This window comes from Macaca thibetana, chromosome 8, assembly GCF_024542745.1.
Source record: "Macaca thibetana thibetana isolate TM-01 chromosome 8, ASM2454274v1, whole genome shotgun sequence".
Taxonomy (NCBI): Eukaryota; Metazoa; Chordata; class Mammalia; order Primates; family Cercopithecidae; genus Macaca; species Macaca thibetana.
The window spans coordinates 102520132-102540788 of record NC_065585.1 but is presented as its reverse complement, the minus strand read 5'-3'; the positions used below and the strand labels follow the sequence as shown (position 1 = coordinate 102540788).

At 39.6% G+C, this 20657-nt stretch overlaps 1 protein-coding gene across 3 annotated transcripts in view; it reads right to left on the bottom strand.

Moving 5' to 3' along the window:
• ZMAT4 (zinc finger matrin-type 4) overlaps positions 1 to 20657 on the bottom strand; it is a 374780-nt gene that overhangs the window by 234299 nt on the left and 119824 nt on the right. For all 3 annotated transcript variants that reach the window (XM_050800444.1, XM_050800441.1, XM_050800443.1), the window contains exon 3: positions 4710 to 4799. In XM_050800444.1, coding sequence (XP_050656401.1) covers positions 4710 to 4799 — 90 coding nt within the window. The remainder of the gene's footprint in view (positions 1 to 4709; positions 4800 to 20657) is intronic.

The following is a 20657-nucleotide window of genomic DNA, read 5'->3' as shown; positions in this document are numbered from 1 at the left end:
TTTTAATCTCGGGTCTGACCACTTTGGGCAAGTCATGGTACTCCTTTATTTTCACCTTTGTAATAAGAAGGGTTTAGATTAGATTGATTCCTCCCAAGCTAGACTCTAGGATATTTAGGGACTTGTGAAAGTGACACTCAGCTTCTCAAGCTACAGAATATTTCAGATCTAAAGGAAAGCACGTATATTAAGACACTAACCAAATGCCAAGTAACCTGATGACACTAACCAAATGCCAAGTTTCTCTATGTTTAGAGGGAATTATCTTAACTCCACATAAAAATACTGTTTACTTAATACTGACTTGCGATTTTGGTCAGCGTTACTTACATTTTGCAAAAATCAAAGTATCAAAAAAAAAAAAAAAAAAAAAACCTAGGTAAAACTAAATCACCTTTTTTACTTAAAAGTGCTATTTCCCAAACAGATCATTTTTTCCCAAAGCATCTGACCCATGGGTGAGAAGATAATAAAAGGGTGAAAAACTGAGAGTCTCAATAGACTGCGTGAACACGGAAGTCCTTTCTGTCTCTAACGCTCGAGGGATTACTGAAAATTTCTCTAAGGCAATTGACTATAACAATTTATTTCTCATTTAATTTTACTGTGTGGCCCCAAGGGAAAAATGTCTTCCAGGGGAAAAGAAATGTAAGATCCAAGTAAGGATTCTAAAGTGAAAAGCACGGGAAGAGAACATTTAAACAGCTGACAATGTCAAAACAGAAGATAGAAATGAATTTGGGTGTTTAAAACAACAACAACAGCAAAAGCCAAATGGGCTGAAGTAGAAATTGCAACAATAGACCTTAGAAGTAATAATAGGCTCTTTGCTGCATTTGTAAGTAAATTTTGAGTTCCTATGAATGGGGTGGGAGCAGGGGTCATATGTGGTCAGGGTGTGGGAAATCAGGAACAAGTTTTCTGTGTTTACAGAAGCCAGCACTGGTGGTATTCAGGGCAGATGTGAATGTTCTTCTCAATCAGTTAACGCTGGGATGCAAACCTGTCACAGCCCCTGGGAGCAGAGAAGCTGAGTAGGAACTGAGAGGCAAGCAGAATAAAGTGTTATAGCCTTCTTTTTTTTTTCTTTTTTTATTATACTTTATGTTCTAGGGTACATGTGCACAACGTGCAAGTTTGTTACATATGTATACCTGTGCCATGTTGGTGTGCTGCACCCATTAACTTGTCATTTACATTAGGTATATCTCCTAATGCTATCCCTCCCCCCTACCCCCTCCCCACAATAGGACCCAGTGTGTGATGCTCCCCTTCCTGTGTCCAAGTGTTCTCATTGTTCAATTCCCACCTATGAGTGAGAACATGCAGTGTTTGATTTTCTGTTCTTGCGACAGTTTGTTGAGAATGATGGCTTCCAGCTGCATCCATGTCCCTACAAAGGACATGAACTCATCCTTTTTTATGGCTGCATAGTATTCCATGGTGTATATGTGCCACATTTTCTTAATCCAGTCTGTCATTGATGGACATTTGGGTTGATTCCAAGTCAAGTCTTTGCTACTATGAATAGTGCCGCAATAAAAAGAAACTACCATCAGAGTGAACAGGCAACCTACAGAATGGGAGAAAACTTTTGCAAACTACCCATCTGACAAAGGGCTAATATCCAGAACCTACAAAGAACTCAAACAAATTTACAAGAAAAAAAACAAAAAACCCCATCAAAAAGTGTTATATCCTTCTGAGAATACAGGGTGCTAGTGGAGAGAGTATCAGTAATAATAATGCATGCAGAAAGTGCTTTGAAAACAAAATACTAAACAAATATGACTTATGTCAGTTGGGCCTTATGATAAATCTATACATTAGATATTATTATTATTATTATTATTATTATGAGACAGTGTCTCACTCTGTTGCCCAGACTGGAGTGCAATGGCACATTCATAGCTTACCGCAGCCTCTGACTCCTAGAATCAAGCAATTCTCCAGCCTCAGCCTCCTGAGGAGCGGGGCTGTAGATATGCACCACCACACCTGGCTAATTAAAAAAAAATAAATTGTAGACACAGGGTCTCACTATGTTGCCCAAGCTGGGCTTGAACTCCTGGCCTCAAGTGTTCCTCTTGCCAGCCTCCCAAAGTTCCGGGTTTACAGATGTGAGCTATTGCACCCACTCACCCAGAACAGCAGTGGTCCCTGGCCCCAGACCCAGCAATGGCTTCAATGCCCAAAATTAAGACACCATTTCTCATTCTCCAGACAACATCTTTGTATATTCAATCTCTCAATTCTTAGGTATGAGCCTGTACAAAAGAAAGTTGATTCATGTAATTACCAACATACACTCTTAAAGCCCCTGAGAAGCACTGGGGGTGACTTCCATGCTGTGTCCAATAGATCAAAATGCATAGTGGAAGTCATATATTCACCTATAAATGTACACACAGTGTAACAAACGCATCAACTATCACTTTCAAAAAGTGATGATTTCATTGCTTTTTCTGTTTACTGGTTTGCTTTTATATTATGCTCAATAAATTATAGAAAAATGATTTGATAAATAAATCATTGGTAGATCAAGGTTTTCAAAACCCAGGAAACAGCAGAGAAAAAAGTTTTCCATGGGGCCTTTGATAAAGAATGCAAACAGATGCTTCTTGCTCTGAAATCCAAACACCTTCCCCACTGTAAATGTCCTTGCTGTTACTGGCAGCACCAGAGCTTGAGTAAAGGGGATTGTGCACCTGACTAGAGTGGCAAGGACCATCTTGAGTCTCTACAAATACAACATTAGCTTGAGTCCAGTCACCTCTGTTTGCCACTGTAAACCTTCCCTAGGAGCTCAGATGTAAGTGCAACATTCATTATTACAACGTGAGCAGACAGAAAATTAACCGGTGTACAAATAGCTAATTGTCAAGTGGCCACGAACCCCATTGTCTCTGACCATTAGCATAAGACACTAAATGGCTATTAAATGAAGGGAGTCAGATCTGATTGCTGGGTAATTTCAAGAAGTGAAAAAAGAATTCTATTCTTTCTGCTAATAGACACTCTCCCAATGGGAAGCACAATTCCAGTAGCCATAGGGTTCCGAGGTTACGTAAACGCTGGTGTAGGCCAACTGTCCTGTGGCTTAAGATTTTCCGAGAGGAATGTGCCTAGGACATTGGTATCCTCCTCCCTCACTCCTGCGGCCTCCATCTGGTAAAATCCATTCATGCCCCCAAGCTCCAGCTCAAATGCCAGCTCTTCAGGAACACCTTCCCTGACCAGAGCCCCTTGGCATGATCCACTTGCCTTTTATCTTCATGGTTCTTTGTGCAAGATGTTAATAAACACGTACGCTGTGATATTACAGCTACTCTTTATACAATGTCAATCTCCGATACTACATTATGAATTTCTTTAAGGCAACACTGCGTCTCGTTTATCTGTTTCCTCAGTGCTTGCAGATGATGCTTGGCAAGTCACAGTACACCTCCTATCTACCATTTCATTTAATGTTCACCATAGTCCAGTGAGGAAAGTAAAATATAATGATTATGGCCTGCCTGATTGAGAAAACCGGGGCTCCAAGAGATCATTTATTTGCCCACGGTCCTACAGCTAAAGGCTAAAAAAACTAGACTCAGTTCCGGCTCTTAGCAGCTTGCAAAGTTTTCATGACATCTTTTGCTTCCAATAAGCTCTAAAGGCTGCTTCATCAAGGCAGTAAAGACAGATCCACAGTGTTCCAGATTAGTCTGTGTATGAACAGCTCATTTTGTGACACCAAGAGGCATGCTTAGAATTTGTTAAAAACACCAGCCCTGATGCTCACAACCTTTGCTCACAGGCAGTTCTCTTGCTCCCTCTTTTTTTCCCCTGTGAAAAATACACAAGTGAAGATTTTGTAAAGTTTCTTCAACGATCATATATTAATTTTTAATGAGAAAAGAAAAGCGTCATCTACATGGCAGCAGAAAGAAAACAAGATCACAAGCCCACGGATGGTGTGGGGTATAAATTCTACGCCTGCAGCCTCCTCTTAACTCAAAGGGCGAGGAATTTCTGTGTTTAATCCGCAGTGTTTATCAGGAGGAGGCTCTGCAGCTGGTGGATACGAATATTCTACTCATTAGGAAAAGTAACCCCTGCTGGGAGGAAGGAATGTTTATTTCATCAGCCTTTGCCTTGGCCTGGCTGAAATAAGCCCTTTGCTCTGACTTGACACCCTCAAAGCGACTTTATAATTGTCATTTGTCTTCCCAGGCAAATGTTCCTTCAGAGAGAGGGATCAAGAAGCCTGGGTATTTTTATTTGCAAGATATGCACACTCTTCATTATAAATTAACAAACAAGGCATTCTGTTTTACACACCAGAGGAAAAATGAAGTATGTAAAAAGTGAAGTATCTAATATTTCTGACAGATTTGCCCCTGAGGTCTGTCTTCTTAATACTTCATCGTGTTGTGGTCCTGCCTCCCTCACCCAGCCTTGCTCTCTGCCCCGCAACCTCTGTGTATTCTCCCTGTTTATGGACCCAGTGCCATGTCATCAGAAACTTCTCCAACACTAATATGGGCACATTCTGGCAGGAAAAAAAAAACTCTCTCTATATTATAATATCTGTAATATTTAATGAGAACTATTTCTACTCAGCTTTTCTACGAATCTGGACTAGACAACAATTCCTACACCTGCAAAGTTCTCAGTACACAGAACAAATCATCTGAGGATATCACATGGCATCAGATACTCACATTTTCTGACCGGAGCCTCTTGGCAGGACACCCTCCATCCCTGGGGTGAAGCATGTAATACAGTCGGACTTTGCTTGCATGTTTTCGACTCTGAGAAGGAAAAGCAGAAGCAGATACTGTAAAAGAGAAGCCATTTCAAATCCTTTGAAACCTAGCCAGTGCCCGCAAATGCAAAAAGAAATGTATTTTCAGTAGAAGACACTTCTGCATACTCCTGTGAGGGATGTAGGATGTAGTTTCAGATAGGTTAAGTGGCTTGCCCCAAGTTCTAAAGCCAATGTAATTTCAAGATGAGAAAACACAGTAATGAAGAAGGTGAGGCATTGAAATCATTTAGCCAAGGGTGGATAATATACTATATTTAATTTTCCTCAAAAATAAAAACAAATAAGCAAAGGAAATAACCTAAGGATCAACTGTGATGAGAAGAGGCACAGTGATCTCTCTCACTACTGCTGCCCTACCCTCAGGGTCTGGGGACAATGCCTCCCTGGGAGCCTGGTACACCTCACCCCCAATAGAAGCCTTTTCTCACGGCTCTCCCACACACAGCCTTCATTAATAAGCTATCAAAAGGGATGGGATTCTCTAAGGTCAGATATCATAAGCAAACTAAAGACAATTGTATGTCAGTCTGCGGACTGACCATAGCCTAAGTTACCTGCCAGCAGATGATGCAGTTGAGCAAATAGAGACCCGTGTTCTTTGGAATTAGCAGGATTGTTGATTTCTGGCTATACTGACTGGTCCATGCCCAGCATGGAGAAACTGATGCTTTCTTTGTTCCCTATTTCCTCTACTTTGCTCAACTGAGAGTTTCATCCCGGATTCCCATCACGTTTAAAGAATACAGCAGTTCTAATTTCATGTTTCTACCTGAGGCAGAATGGAAGTGTGAAAAGAACACGAAGAGTCATCAGACATTCAGAATCTGGGTTCCAGCTCTACCACTTCCTGGCTGTGTGATATTAGGCCAGTCTCTTATTGGAATGTGTTTATATCAAAATGAGTCTCATTTTCTCCATGTACAAAATGAATACCACAATATTTGCTAGAGTGTCATAAGAATCAAATGAGACTTTGCTTATGAAAAATTGCAATCTGCATAATATTAAACATTTCTCGCTGTTGACTGCATCACCTCTCGAATCTATTGTTCCCTAATTCCAAAACCCCTTCCTTTTCCTTTACTCAGAGGTTACTTCCTTCTTTTCCAGGCTTTTGTTCCACTATGACTTTATTTACAGTTGCATCCTAGCCCATCTCCTGGATGTTGGTTTACTTTTGTGAATCAGCCATGAAGGCAAAGTGATGTTTAGACAACACACAGCAGGTTGCATCTTGTTTACAGGATAAATTGTGAATCCTTCCTGTCCATTTTCTTCATTCATCACTTTCTTAATTCCTGTATTCTGCCTGGAGCAAGAAGACCATGCTTTTAGACAATTCCTGAACACTTTTAAGGCCTTTAAATGGGTTTAAAAGTGACAATGAAACATGAAAAATTTTTACAGATGTGTAAAAGTACTGAAATGTGACTTGGAAATATATTGTCAACACTTACAGCACCATTTCTAGGTTACATAGTAGGTTTTAATCAAAGGTCATCTGGAGGTTTTTTCTCTTTTTTTTTGTCTAGAAGATTTCTTAAGAGAAACAGACATGTAGATGTATGTCAGATGAGTCAACATTATTATGCGGCTTCTACATGTTTTTGAAAATGACCGTGCAGGCTTATATTTTTCTCTTTGCAAATAAATTTGCAGCTTACTAACATCTGTACATATTTTTTGCCATTTTGCTGAGGTTATTTTAGAGGTAAGGAAGGAGTCATCGTTATATTGGGACTACTACTGCAGTCAAAAGAATAAAAAGGAACATTTAAACTGTAAGATGCTGACTGTGGACAGAGCCTGAGCTGGTGAAAAAGCACACAGATGATAATGGGTGGAAAAACAAGTGGGAACAATGTGAGCTCAAATGTGGCTAAAGTGGATTTTCAATTTTGCATTTGTTACCATAGAAGAGCTTCTTTTCACATTCCCTGCATTATCCATCTCCTAAAGCTCTGGATTTCCAGAGAATGAAATTATGGCAAAACTGGAAATCTCATCACGCGGCCTGGTTTGTGGCTGTTTTGTCTTTTTTCTTTTTCCCCCCCTCTTAATCTGAAGTATTCCGTTTCTTTTAAAAAGACCTTCTAGTACAGGCAGAGTTCACTGAGTTGTTTAATTACAGTTAGGCAAACTAGTTGAACCATTAGGAAAATAAATGCCAAGCTCTGATATGAAGCTGCTAGTGATGTGAGATGTTGGGATTTGAAGCTTATTGGTGATTTTGATAAGTACAGGCCTGTTTTCCTCCCTCGGGCCCCCCCCCACCTCCAGTTTTGGCAGGAGAAGGAATGGCTACACCGCAAGCAGCACCCTTGCCTATGGTTTACGGTGAGGGAAATCAGAGCTTTGGCAAATACCACCTGATTCTGGAACGATGGCGAAGGCATCCTCGTTCATCATTTAGCAGCATTCCTTTTGCCTGGGCACCTTTTTTCCCTCTCTTTGCTTTCCCCACGGTGCCTGGACCAGATCCAATGCCTTCCCTGCCCACAACTTCCAGCAGGAAGTGAAAATCTGCAGACTTCTCAGGGGGAGGAGTGTGGAGTCACATTCCCAATTAGCCTGACTCAAATCCAAAGCTGCTTCCAAATTACGTTGGTTGACAAAGGGAAAGAGGTTCCCTGCAGATCCTTCCTGGGGTTTCTACAGCTTGCCCTGCCTCCGACCTAGGCCTGTAGCACCTGAGGATGGAGACCTGCCAGGAAGCCCCCTCCTTTCTTCCTCCCTTTCTTTCTCTCTCTCCCTCTCTTTTTTTTTTTTTTTTTTTTTTTTGTGACAGAGTCTCCTTCTGCTCACTCTGTCACCCAGGCTGGAGTGCAATGGCACAATCTCAGCTTACTGCAACCTCCACCTCCCAGGTTCAAGCGATTCCTCTGCCTCAGCCTCCCTGGTAGCTGGGATTATAGGAGTGCGCCACCATGCCTGGGTAGTTTTTCTATTTTTAGTAGAGATGAGGTTTCACCATGTTGGCCAGGCTGGTCTGTAACTCCTGGCCTCAGGTGAGCTGTCCACCTCAGCCACCCTTTCCTTTCTTCCCAGCTTTCTCACCTCTCTCTCTAGATGAGACTCTCTGAGACACTTACAGTGTCTTCCTCTAACTGGCTCCTTTCTACCCTGTACCTACTGGAAATTCTTTGAGATTTGGCAGAGTGATCTCACTCCTTTCAATTTATTCTAAAAAACAAACAAATGAACAAAAACTTTCCTAAAACAAGAAAGTTAAAATTAATTGAAACAAAGATGTCCATTGCAGCATTACCTAAATAGGAACAAAAAATTAGGGAGACAACTGCAGATTTAACAACAGAAGGCTGGATAAAGCAGCCGTGGCATGCCCTATGTTAAACGGAGAATTGGGGGTGGGGGAACCTTTACATATATATATACACACACACACACACACACACTCACATATATATATATAAAGGTTTTTAAATGCATGTTATATATATACGTATATATGTACATACATATATAATGAATATTGAAAGAAAAATGCTAAACTCAAAACTGCACAGATACCATGATTACAATTACATAAAAGTGCGTAAGTAGATAACACAGGTAGAAAAGAAAAAGAAAAAAAACATGATTTATTAGGATACACAGAGTATGATTGGCTTTCATTTTTTATTTTATAACAAATTTGCCAATAACATAAATATAATAATAATAATTTTGGAATGCTTAAGCCATTTTGATTTTGATTTGTGTACACTTGTTACCCACAATTATTGTAATTAGTAAAAAGCATCACTGATCAGAAATGTTATTAACATATACTGCTATAATTGACCACATTTTCATCTACCCTTGTTAATGTCTTATTAACATTCAAAATGCATTTTTGTTTCATTGGAAGACTTGGTATTAGATGAGCCTTCTTAACCCAAGAGCAATACATGCTACTTCCAATTTTAAAACTTGTCTTTAGTACATACAAATGCCAGGGTACATAAGTGTCACTTTCACTTTCTGTGTGTAAGTAGAGACTAGAGGATGGGGAGGCCTAAGCTATACACACAACTACACTGCGAAGGGTAGAGGAAAAGACACATCTGAAACTGGCTCTTACATCATCCAAATAAACACAAGCAACAACACATCCTTATTACTTTTTCCAAGGTTTATTAGTACCAAAATTTCCACTGCTCTTAAGAGTCTGAAAAGACAGGAAAACTGCCAAGTGAAAAGAACTTTAAGGAGAAAAAAATACCCACATGTTAAATGTATATATTACAGAGTTTCAAGGGGGAAAAAAAGAACCATTACATTAAGGGAAAAGACATGAAAAAGAAATAACAATCTCTTTCAATTGCACTGAGAGTCAATCCCAGGCTCTTTTTTGCATTAATATTTGCATTTTGAGCAAAAGTCATTGCTTTCATTCAAAACACATCAACTTTAAGCTTCCCAGATCGACCAGAAATTACCAACTCTTCCATTTTAATTAAAGCCTTTGCCCCCGATCCTAGGCATTGTGCGGGGACAGACCTATCTGAAGATTAGTTTCTTTTGCTGAAACAATCTCTTGGCACTCAAGGAAATAGTCTAAAATGGAAATTCAGGCCAGCGTTCTCTTTGGGGGAATAAAGAACAAGACAAACCTCTATTTCAGATGTATTGCTGTGAAAGAAGGAGGCGAAACACATAGAAATAGAATGGCTTTTTGCCTCACCTAAATAACCATCTTCCATTATCACCCATGCCTCAAAAAAATTCACAACTCAAATTTGCTTCCAGCAGGGCTACTGATTTCTGGTATCATAAAGTGTGGCAATAACAAAGCAACCTTATATTTGCATAATGCTTCAGGCAGTCTTTAAAGTCCTTCCAGGATCATCATCTCATTTCATCCCGGAATCACAGTTGTGAAGCTGGCAGGAGAGGTGCTATCTCAAATAAGCTTAAAGATCCATTTCTTATTTCCTAGATAAGTCTTCCACCATCTTATTTCATCAGAGGGATCTAATTATACCTCTTCTAGCAACCAGCTAAAATAAGCCAAGGACCTCAATAAAACAGGAAAACCTGGAACAAAGAGTGATTCTCACATGCCACCACATTTGAGGTCATTCTGGGGAGAAGAGGAGCCAATAGGGAAAGGACAGCAAACACCAAACGTCTAGCACACTGGGATTCCTGCAAAACAACCGCTGATGCGAGATGAGGCACTCCATCACACAGGATGAAATGAAAGGGCATCCTAGCAGAACCCCAGGGAGCATCCCTTCACTGAGGGCCCCAGGGATGAGCCCTGGAAAAGGTGCGGCATGGCCTCACTAGGAGGCAGGGTTAAATGCAGACAAGCCAAATAGAAAACCGCAAGTGTTGGGGATTCCCTCTAATGAATGGAACTCTTTTCCAAATGGATGTATCTTTCCTTATTTGCCAGGAGAAGAACATTGGGCACAGAAACTCCCTATACCTAGAGTGAATGATGGGTCAACTAAAACTCTAGGAAGAGAAAGCTGGTCCCTAAAGGAAGGCTTCACCAACACAGGGAAGGAAGAAGTCAAATTCCTCTGCTGGAAGATCCCGAGGTGCCAGGTCCCAGGCCTCCTGCCCAGGCCACTGGGCTACTGAAATGGTCTTTAATTGAGTCCTAGTGCTAAGATCAGATCAGAAGATCCTAAAAGGATTTAGGTAGATGATGGAAAGATCCAAGGCCAACCACACATAGCAGGGACACATGGCTGGCCTTAATAACCTTCTGCTCTGCCAAAGATTAGTGGCATCTATAAAAAAAAACTGTGAAAAAAATATGAAAGAAGACTTTTGAGAAACTCTCAAGGAAATTAAGCAATTGTTTGCAAAATATTTACTACAATAAGTAGAAATTTTGAATGGCACATGTTTTTTCTCATTTAATTCAAGAAAATATCAACAGGGTAAAAGCTGAAAGATGAGATAAGACAACAGATTGAGATAAGGTATTAGGGTCTGAGTTAATATGGAATGGAAATTTAAAACATCATAGCTTAATTTTGAAGGTCTTTCAGTTTAATAGCAAAATCAACACGGCAGATCTATGTAGAAGTCAAGATAGAGACAATTTCTAGACTACTTAGACTAAAAAGTAAAACAAGAAAAAAAGAAACTAAAGATCTTATACATGAAAAACCAGAACAAATGTAATATGGCTTTAACAGCAGAATAAACAAATACATGGAATATAATAGAAAGTCCCAAAATAGATTCAGTAATTTGGGACTGAAAGAAAACTAGGAAAATATATTTAACCTTGTGATGGGAAAGTTTTCTAAGCAAAGAAAGGAAAAAAAGGAAGACTGATGGAACTGGCTGCAAAAAAATAAGTGTTTTCAATCTGAAATACCTATATATAAGAAACAACCCACAAAGTAGGAAAAATATTTGCAGCACGTAAAAGAAAATGGCTTACTAGCTTTGAGATAAAAAGTGTCCTCACAAATTTATTCAGAAAGAAACAACATTAAAATAGACAAAAGATAGAAATAGGAATTTAGAGATACTAATAGTTAAAAGACTTACAAAGAGAAATTCATCCAAATGCTACCTTACATTGTTTAATTTAAAAAATGTGTTTCTTTCACCCATCAAATTGGCAAATATTTACAAAATATACATATCCATATTGGTGAAGATGCAGAAAAAGCTAGCACTTGTGTACATAGATAGATAATAGGCATGTAAATTGATACAAGCTTCCTGGATGAAAATTTTGCAATATATATCCAAAGCAAAAACTTGTTTGATTCAACAATCCTACTTCTTTGAATTTAGTCTAAGGAAACAATCGGAGACATGTATTGCCATTTATTTATAATAGTAAACATGGGAAAATAAGTTAAATGCCCTAAAACAAGAAGGATAAATATTATAATATATCCATATAATAGATACCAAAGAGCCACTGGCAAACATAATAATAATATTCAATGACATAAATATATATATATAAATTTTAAAAGGCAGTTTCTAATCAGAATGTACATTTTTAAACAAAAATTACGAGTGATTTTAAGTTTTCTTGTTAATGCATTTTTGAAATTTTAGATTACTTAGAAGACCAAATCATTCCAATAATCAGAAGGAAAAATCATCATTTTAAAGATTCATTCTAACACTGATGATTTATCATTCTAATAGAGGAAAACATGTCCCAGAAACACCAAGAGATTTTCTTAAGATCCCACAACTTACAAGTTTTCAGCAAACAAGGATTATATCTGTTGGTTTCACTGTTGTATCCTCAAAATCTATCACAATGCCTGACACATGGCTGGTGCTCAATAAAGATTTGTCATTTCAGTGATTCAACATGTGAAGGAAAGAATAAGTCAACCTCAGAACAAGAACCCAAGACCCTTAAAGAATTAAGGCCATTGTGTAAAAGTATTGTGTACATTTGAAATATGTTGTTACAGATCGCTTTGCATTCAAAAAATGAAATTGAAATCCTCACAGATCTACTTCCATCTCTAAGCTCCAAGGCTGCAGTACAGGTCAGAGAGGAGCAAGGGAGCCCGCAGACCAGAGACAGTCCTAAGCGGCAGTGCCCACAGGCATTTGACAGAATGCACGGCGGAGGAAACCTCTCAGCAGATGAGTTGATGGACTGCAGTTGAAGCATAAGCTCTGAAGAAACTGAAGGTTTCCTGCAACTAGTGCAAAAGAGGAGATTCAGAGTAGCAGTTGTCTTGCTGCAGAGTCCACGGCTCAAACAGAGGCAGTGTGTTGAGGAAGAGAGGTTTGGAACAAGGCAGCATTAACTCCTCTACTGTTTCCAAGAATCAGGGATCCACTAGATACTAGCTCTGTAAAGTGTCCTTTAACCTGTGGTCAGATACATAGGCTTCTGTGGCTGAAGGTGTCATGACTTAGCTTTTAATTATAGGATCATGGACGTTTGTTTTATTCTGAACTGAATTGTGTTGCAACCCTAATCCCCGATGTGACTGTATCTGGAAGCAGGGTCTGTCAGGAAGTAATTAAGATTAGGTGAAGTCACAAGGGTGGGGCCCCAACTGTTAGGACTGGTGTCTTTATATGAAAAGGAAGAGACACCAGAGATTGTGCTCGCTCGCTCTCTCTCTCTGTCCATGTGCACAGGGAAAAGGCCATGTGAGGATACAGCAAGAAGGCAGCTGTCTACATGCCAGGAGAGAGCCCTCGCCAGAAACCAACACTCCTGGCACCTTGATCACGGACTTCTAGCCTCCAAAACAGCAACAAAATAAATGTCTGTTGGTTAAGCCCCCAAATCTGGTATCTTGTTATGACACAGCCTAGGCTGACTAATGTGTATGCCATCCATCTATACTTGATGTTCTCCTGGGGTCTTTCTTCTTCTACACAGTAATCAGTTCAATTTCCAAAAGCAAAAAGGGTAGTCTTAATGTTTCTAGAATTAGGTCACTTCGTTTCTTCCAAAATATGTTTAAAATAGCATTTAAAATGAAGAACACTTATCATAAAAAGTATTAGGAAAAAGCAAATTTTTGCTGGAGAAAAAATCATGTACAGTGGGATGTGCAGTGCCCGTGATTGTGGAAGCATGTTTGTAATCATCTATGTGGCTGTCTGCCTACACAAGTGACTTCATTGATGCGTTACAATTTTAAATAAAAGTCCTGCAACTCAAAAAATTAAATTACCACCAAAGCCTGGAGGAACAGTTTTCTGTGGTGTTCAGTACAGAGCTAAATATGTCTCCATGATGTCTGTGCATTTTAAACAGAGTCACATGAGAAATAAAAGAACACGGGCTCATCTAGGCCTCTATTTGCTGTTTTGGGGAAAACGTGCTATTTCCCCAGAAAGTCCTTGAAGAGAAGTTAAAGTTAGGGATAAGGGAAAAAATAAAGCCAGTGTGATCAGTGATTAAAGTCAGAGAAGACTGGGTAATGTGAAGTAACAAAGCTATCAAATCCTTCCCAAATATGCAACCTTAAACAACATGAGCCAATCCTGGGCTACAGTTTACAACATCTTGGGTTTCTTCTGTAAAATTTGTGGCTGGACTAAGAAAAATTATAGCACTTTATAAAAATAGCACTGTGTGGAGTCCAAAAATTAACCCCACCACTGGCAAGGGCAAAGACTAGTGTGATAGCCACCGATTTCTTTCTTTTTTTTAATAAAGTCGTGAGTTTATTACATATGTAACAAAATGAACCTGACCTCCTGGGTCCAGCCTGCTGTACAATCACTGTTTGTTTTGTGTTTCCAGCTGATTCCATAACCACATTAAATACAACTAGTATTTCATTAAATACTTTTGATTTTGACATAAAACAGAACATTAGTGTACAACTTTCACAAAATAAATCAGCGATAAAAACAGTGGGAATGATAACAAGGATAGTAGCAATACTCAAAAACAAGACATTACAAGATAAATTTAAATAAACATGATAAAGTGGTTGAGAAACAAAAATAAACAAATTTTTTAAATCCATACTATGTTTCGGGAAGGCTGCCATGCAGCACACACCTGGCTGCAGATGGGTGGGTGGAGGGGACATTTTCTCTGCAGAAAGCCTTTCCTGACATCTCAGATTGGGTGACGACCTAATCTGAATTTGGACCATACAGCTGAACAAACTCAGGGGTCAAAATTTGATCTGGTGGCAGATTCTCTTTTCAGAACTTGAGAGAGCCCTTTTCCTGTCGCTCCGGGCCTCCTAAGCAGCCTCAGCTATTCCTACTGAAAGCACTGGAGGAGTGGTATTTGCTACCTCCCTGAGTGTCAGCTGATGGCCACTGGTGAGGGTAAGTCAGGCCCCTGAAGCATCTGGGCAGAGGGGCGGGAGGCATGGCTGGATCACCTGGGACCACTGAGAGGGGTGACACAGAGACCACATGTGAATGGATAGCCACCTATTTCGAGTGAGGTTTAGTCTGTGGGAAAAAACAAGGGGCAAGAGTCCCCACCCTTATATGAATGACAAGGCAAGCAGGGCAGTCCCTCAGACAACCCCAATGAGGTCAACAGCTGCAACAAGGCTCCCTGGAGCTCCCCCAACCTACTCTGATCACCTCATTACTCTGTACAACATTTTTACATTAGATTCTCTTTTTACCCTATTATTTTATACTTTGTAGCATGTACCATTAATTATTCTCAAACTGAACTCTGTTATTTTGAGTGAATCTTCCATTTCTCTTGATCCAACAACCCTATAACACACCTTTAAATATTCTGCACAGGGCTGTTCCTCTTTAAATACTCGTTAACTGTTTAAGTAGCTAGGTAAGTCAGATTACAGAACACAAACAAAACTCCCTTTAAACAAAGTAATAATAGAAGAAAAAGTTGGATTAACTAAACAAACAAAATAGTAGAGTACTTGCTGAACAAAGGGATTCTCCATCTCTCAGCAAATTATATTTTAAAAGTCAAATTCCTAGGGCACACTTAAAATGTGACTTTATTTTTGAAGATTTTGTATCCACATTATTTTCAAAAAATACTTCTAGGAATACATAACATTTATAACCTGAAAAAAGTAATCAGTGAATTCTATAAAGAACATTTCTCAGTGTAAAATAATGTGCACAGAACAGCATATCTATCTCTCCCATCTCTACACTAATGTTGCTCTCCCCATCCTTCAGTCAGTTTTTTGCCCAGAAAATGACCCAGTGGAAGTGGGGCAGGGCTGAAAATTCTCTCACCAATGCAGCTGGGGCCAGCAATAATATTGTAGAAAAATAGATGAGTAGCTTTGTTTCACCTAATGACGGGAAAACAGATATTTTTTCTTTTGAATCCCATCTTTCTGAGTCCCCAAACACAGTTGAGTACTCCAAAGCATGTTTGATTATTCCAGCAATATTTGTTTTATTTAATCCAACTTTACATGCCTTAGAGGAAGCAGGCACATGCTGCCAGCTGCAATTCCATTATCACCTGCAGCTCAACCCCCACCTGCTTTTCAATTTTTCTGTTTGCCTACTCAAAGACCCAGATTTCAGTCTGTTTGCAGGTTGCTTTCAATTGATGGCAGGATTAAAGAAAAACAGGGAATTTCTGAAATACATAATCCATCATCTCTAGCTAGGTGGTTGAGTAGAAGATTTTTTGAGTTGCAGGACCTTTATTTTAAATTGTAATGCATCCTCTACTCAACCACCTGGCTAGAGAGGCTAGATTATGTATTTTGGAAATGTATTATCAGTATTCAATCAATACTAATATGGTTTGGCTGTGTCCCCACCCAAATCTCATCTTGAATTGTGACTCCCATAATTCCCACGTGTTATGGGAGGGACCTGGTGGGAGATAATTGAATCGTGGTGCAGTTTCCCCCATACTGTTCTCATGGTAGTGAGTAAGTCTCACAAGAATCTGATTGTTTAATAAGGGGAAACCTCTTTTGCTTGGCTTTCATTCTCTCTTGCCTGCCACCATGTAAGGTATGCTTTTGCCTTCCACCATGATTGTGAGGCCTCCCCAACCATGTAGAACCTCTTTTTCTTTATAAATTACCCAGTCTCAGGAATGTCTTTATCAACAGGGTGAAAACTGTACTAATGCAAGTACCCAACACCCCCAGAAGCACCCAGAGCTCCATGTCATGCCTCTCCCTCAACTAGAGGGACCAGAGAGGAACCAGAGAGAAACACAGGCAGAGGTTTACGTTTCTAGAGGTGAGGGCACGCAGAGCACCCCATCCTCGGGACAGTTGAGAGGAGACTGCCAGAGGTCAGACTGCAAGAGTCCTTTCCTTTCCATTCTCTCTCTCACCTATTCAGAATCACAGGGAGTTTTTTTAAAAGGCAGGTTTCTGATTGAGTAATAAGAATTACTAGGGATAGAGTTTTGGGCATTAGCTTTTTCACCAGCTCCCCCAGTGCTTCCTAGGAAAACGGATTTTAAAAAATCGCGGCTTTCCTTTCCTCTCCTTTCTAACTCTCCCCTCTTTCCCTGGTGGCTGCCAATCCCAGATTGGCAGGAAAATAAACCAGACGGAGTGAGCTGCCTTCTGGCTTCAGCCGGATAGCACTTCAGTGAGAGGCAAAATCAGGGAGAAGCAGTCTCAAGGCCAACCTGCCGGCAACCTGGAAACAGCAGGCTGAGAGGTGCTGAGCGTGAAGGAAACCCACTTTTGGCAGGGGCACTGCTCTAATGCCTTCCAGCTCTCAAGCTCTTCAACTGCCAGTTTTCATTTCTCGGAATCTTATCTTTCCCTCCCCTCCCAACTTTCCTTCTCCTCTTCCTAACCACCTTCACAATCTTGCCCTTCAGCTATCCGACCACCCTACTGAAACTCAGTACAGACACTCCTTGACTCACGATGGGATTTCTCCCCATAAGCCTGTGGTAAACTGAAATTGAAATGCATCAACTAAATCGAAATGCATTTGATACCCCTAACCTACCCAACACCATAGCTTAGCCTGGCCTACCTTACACATACTCAGAACACTTACATTAGCCTACAGCTGGAAAAATCATCTACCAGAAAGCCTGTTTTATAATATATTGTCCACAATCTCATGTGAATTATTAAATACTGTACTGAAGTATGGCTTCTACAGAAGGTGTATCGTTTTCTCATAAAGTCGAACAATTGTTAAGTTGAAACATTGTAAGTGGGGGACTGTCTATACTTCCAGAAAGAACCATTATCTTTCCTCCTATATCAAATCCCTTGCTCAGTGTTCCTGTTTTAGTTCAGAGCACCGACATTCTTGTAGGCAACGGGCACAAAACCAAGAGAAAAAAAAAATATTGGAATATATGAACCAAGAATTTTAAATAAGAAAGATAAGTATATTTAAGAAGTTGAGAAGATATCACCAATATGAAGCAAAAACATGAAATCATAAAAAATATAAGGCAGACATATTAAGTAGTAGAAATATATGCCATGACCAAGTAAGACATATTGGTTTAATAGATGAAAACCCATTAACGTAATGTACCATATTTATAGAAGGAAAAACAAAAACTCTATGATCATCTCAATAGAGCCAGGAAAAGCTTTGAACAAAATCTAACACCCTCTCATGACAAAAACATTCAACAACTAGGAATAGCAATGAAGTTTCCCAACCTGATAGGGCCATCTGTGAAAAACCCTAACAGCACACTTCACGGAGGATCCGAAGCTTTCCTCCGAAGAAGAGGAGCAAGACAAGAATATCCCCCCTTGCCACTTCCATTTGACATTGTAGTGGAGGTTCACAACAGGACAATTAAGTGACAAGTCATGGGGGTGAGGAGGGTGAGAGAAGCATCTAAACTTGAAAGAAGAAATAAAACTCTCTCTACTTGCAGATGACATAATCCTAACCGATCCACCAAAAATTAGAATTAATAAACTAGTTCAGCCAGGTTGCAAGATGCAAGATCAAAATACAAAAACCAACTGCATTTCTAAACACTAACAATTAACAATCTAAAAATGAAATTAAGCAACTTCATTTCCAATAGCATCAAAAAGAAAAAAAAAAAACTGCTTAGGAACAAGGTGGTTCTAAAATTCATGTGGACTCAGATTAGCCAAAACAATCTTGCAATGAACCAAGTTGGAGAGCTCACACCCCCCAATTCAAAACTTACTATAAAGCTACAGTAATCAAGACAGGGTGGTGATGGCCTAAAGATGGATATATAGATCAATGGAATAGAATTACGAATTCATAAATACATTCTTCCATTGGTGGTTAATGGATTTTTGACAACCATGCCAGCACAGTTCAACAAATAATGATGGGACAATTAAATAGATGCAAAACGGTGGAGTCGGACTCCTACCTCCTACCATATACAGAAGTTAACTCAAAATGTATTGTAGGCCTTGATGTAACAGCTAAAACTATAAAAGCCTTTGAATATTTGTGACCTTAAGTTAAACAATGTCTTCTTAGATGTGGCACCAAAAGCACATGTGACAAGAAAAATAAATAAATTGGATGTCATCACATTTTTTTAAAATGTTGTGCTTTAAAGACACCAGTGACTCATGCCTGTAATCCCAGCACTTTGGGAGGCTGAGGTGGGTGGATCTCAAGGTCAGGAGTTTGAGACCAGCCTGGCCAATATGGTGAAACCCCGTCTCTACTAAAAATACAAAAATTAGCGGGGCATGGCTGCAGGCGCCTGTAGTCTCAGCTGCTTGGGAGGCTGAGGCAGGAGATTCTCTTGAACCCGGGAGGCAGAGGTTGCAGTGAGCCAAGATCATGCCACTGCACTCCAGCCTGGGCAATAGAGTGAGATTCTGTCTCCCAAAAAAGAAAAAAAAAGAAAAAAACAAACAAAAAGAAAGAAAAAAGACAACACACAGAATGGGATATTTTCAAATCATGTATCTGTTGAGGGACTTCTATCATGAATACGTAAACAATTTTTTCAACTTAATAATAAAAAGACAAATATCTCAATTAAAATCATGGGCAAAGGACTCAGTTAAAGAAAACCAGAGCTGGACAGATGTTAAAGTGGTAAAGATAGATTTCATTCAAAATCTATTACAAGAAGGGAAGAAAGTATCCAGCCTGGAACTGGGCTTGATTCCAAATACAATCAGAACAAGTGGGGATTTACAGTCAAGGCGCGAGTTGTGAGGGTTGAGGGGAGGTATTTGTTCTCCGGAAGAGATATACAAATGGTCAATAAGTTGATGAAAAGATACTCACCATCATTGGTCATTGGTAAAATACTCACCATCATTGGTCACTGGAAAAATAGGTCCAATGCAATATCACTTCACACATGCTAAGTTGGCTATCAGAAAGACAGACAATAACTAGTGTTCCCCAAGGAGGTGGAGAAATTGAGACCTTATAGACTCCTGGTGGGAACATAAAATGGTGTGGCGTCTTTGGCAAACAGTTTGGCAGCTCCTGAAGAAGTGAGAGTTACCATATGACTCTGAAATTTCACTCACAGGAGTACGCTCATGAGAACTGAAAAACATATTCACACAAAAACTTGTACATAACTGTAGTAGCATTATTCATAATAATCAATATGTGGAAATAATTCATGTATCCATCAACTGATGATGAATTTTAAAAATGCAGTATATCCTAAGATAAATATCATTCAGCTATAGAAAAGAATGAAACCCTGACACAGGCTACAACATGGATGTGCCTTGAAACATTACACTAAGTGACAGAAGTCAGAAACAAGAGACACATATTATATGATTCTATACATATGAAAATATCCAGAATAGGCCGGGTGCGGTGGCTTACGCCTGTAATCCCAGCACTTTGGGAGGCCAAGGCAGGTGAATCATGAGGTCAAGAGATCAAGACCATGCTGGCCAATATGGTGAAACCCAGTCTCTACTAAAAGTACAAAAATTAGCTGGGCGTGGTGATGTTCGCTTGTAGTCCCAGCTACTTGGGAGGCTGAGGCAGGAGAATTGCTTGTACCCGGGAGGTGGAGGTTGCAGTGAGCTGAGATCCCGCCACTGCACTCCAGTCTGGCGACAGACCAAGACTCCATTTCAAAAAAAAAAAAAGCAAAGAAAATATCCAGAATAAGCAAATCTGCAGAGACTAAAAATAGATTAATGGTTGCTAGGGGCTTGGCAAAGGGGAGAATGGGCACAGAGTTTGTTTAATACCACTAATCTATGCTGCTAGTGAGTTTCGGGGTTTTGGGGGACATGGTGTGAATGTTCTGGAAGCAGTGGTGGTGATCCATGCAAAACTACACCAAATAACCAACAATCACCAAACTATACGCTTAAAATGGTAAACTTTATAATATTTATATCAAAATAAAGCTGTTATTTAAAAATAAAATTATAAAAACTACTATAAACAACTACATAAACATAATAGATACATATCTAGAAAACATGATAAAAAAATCCCAGGAATA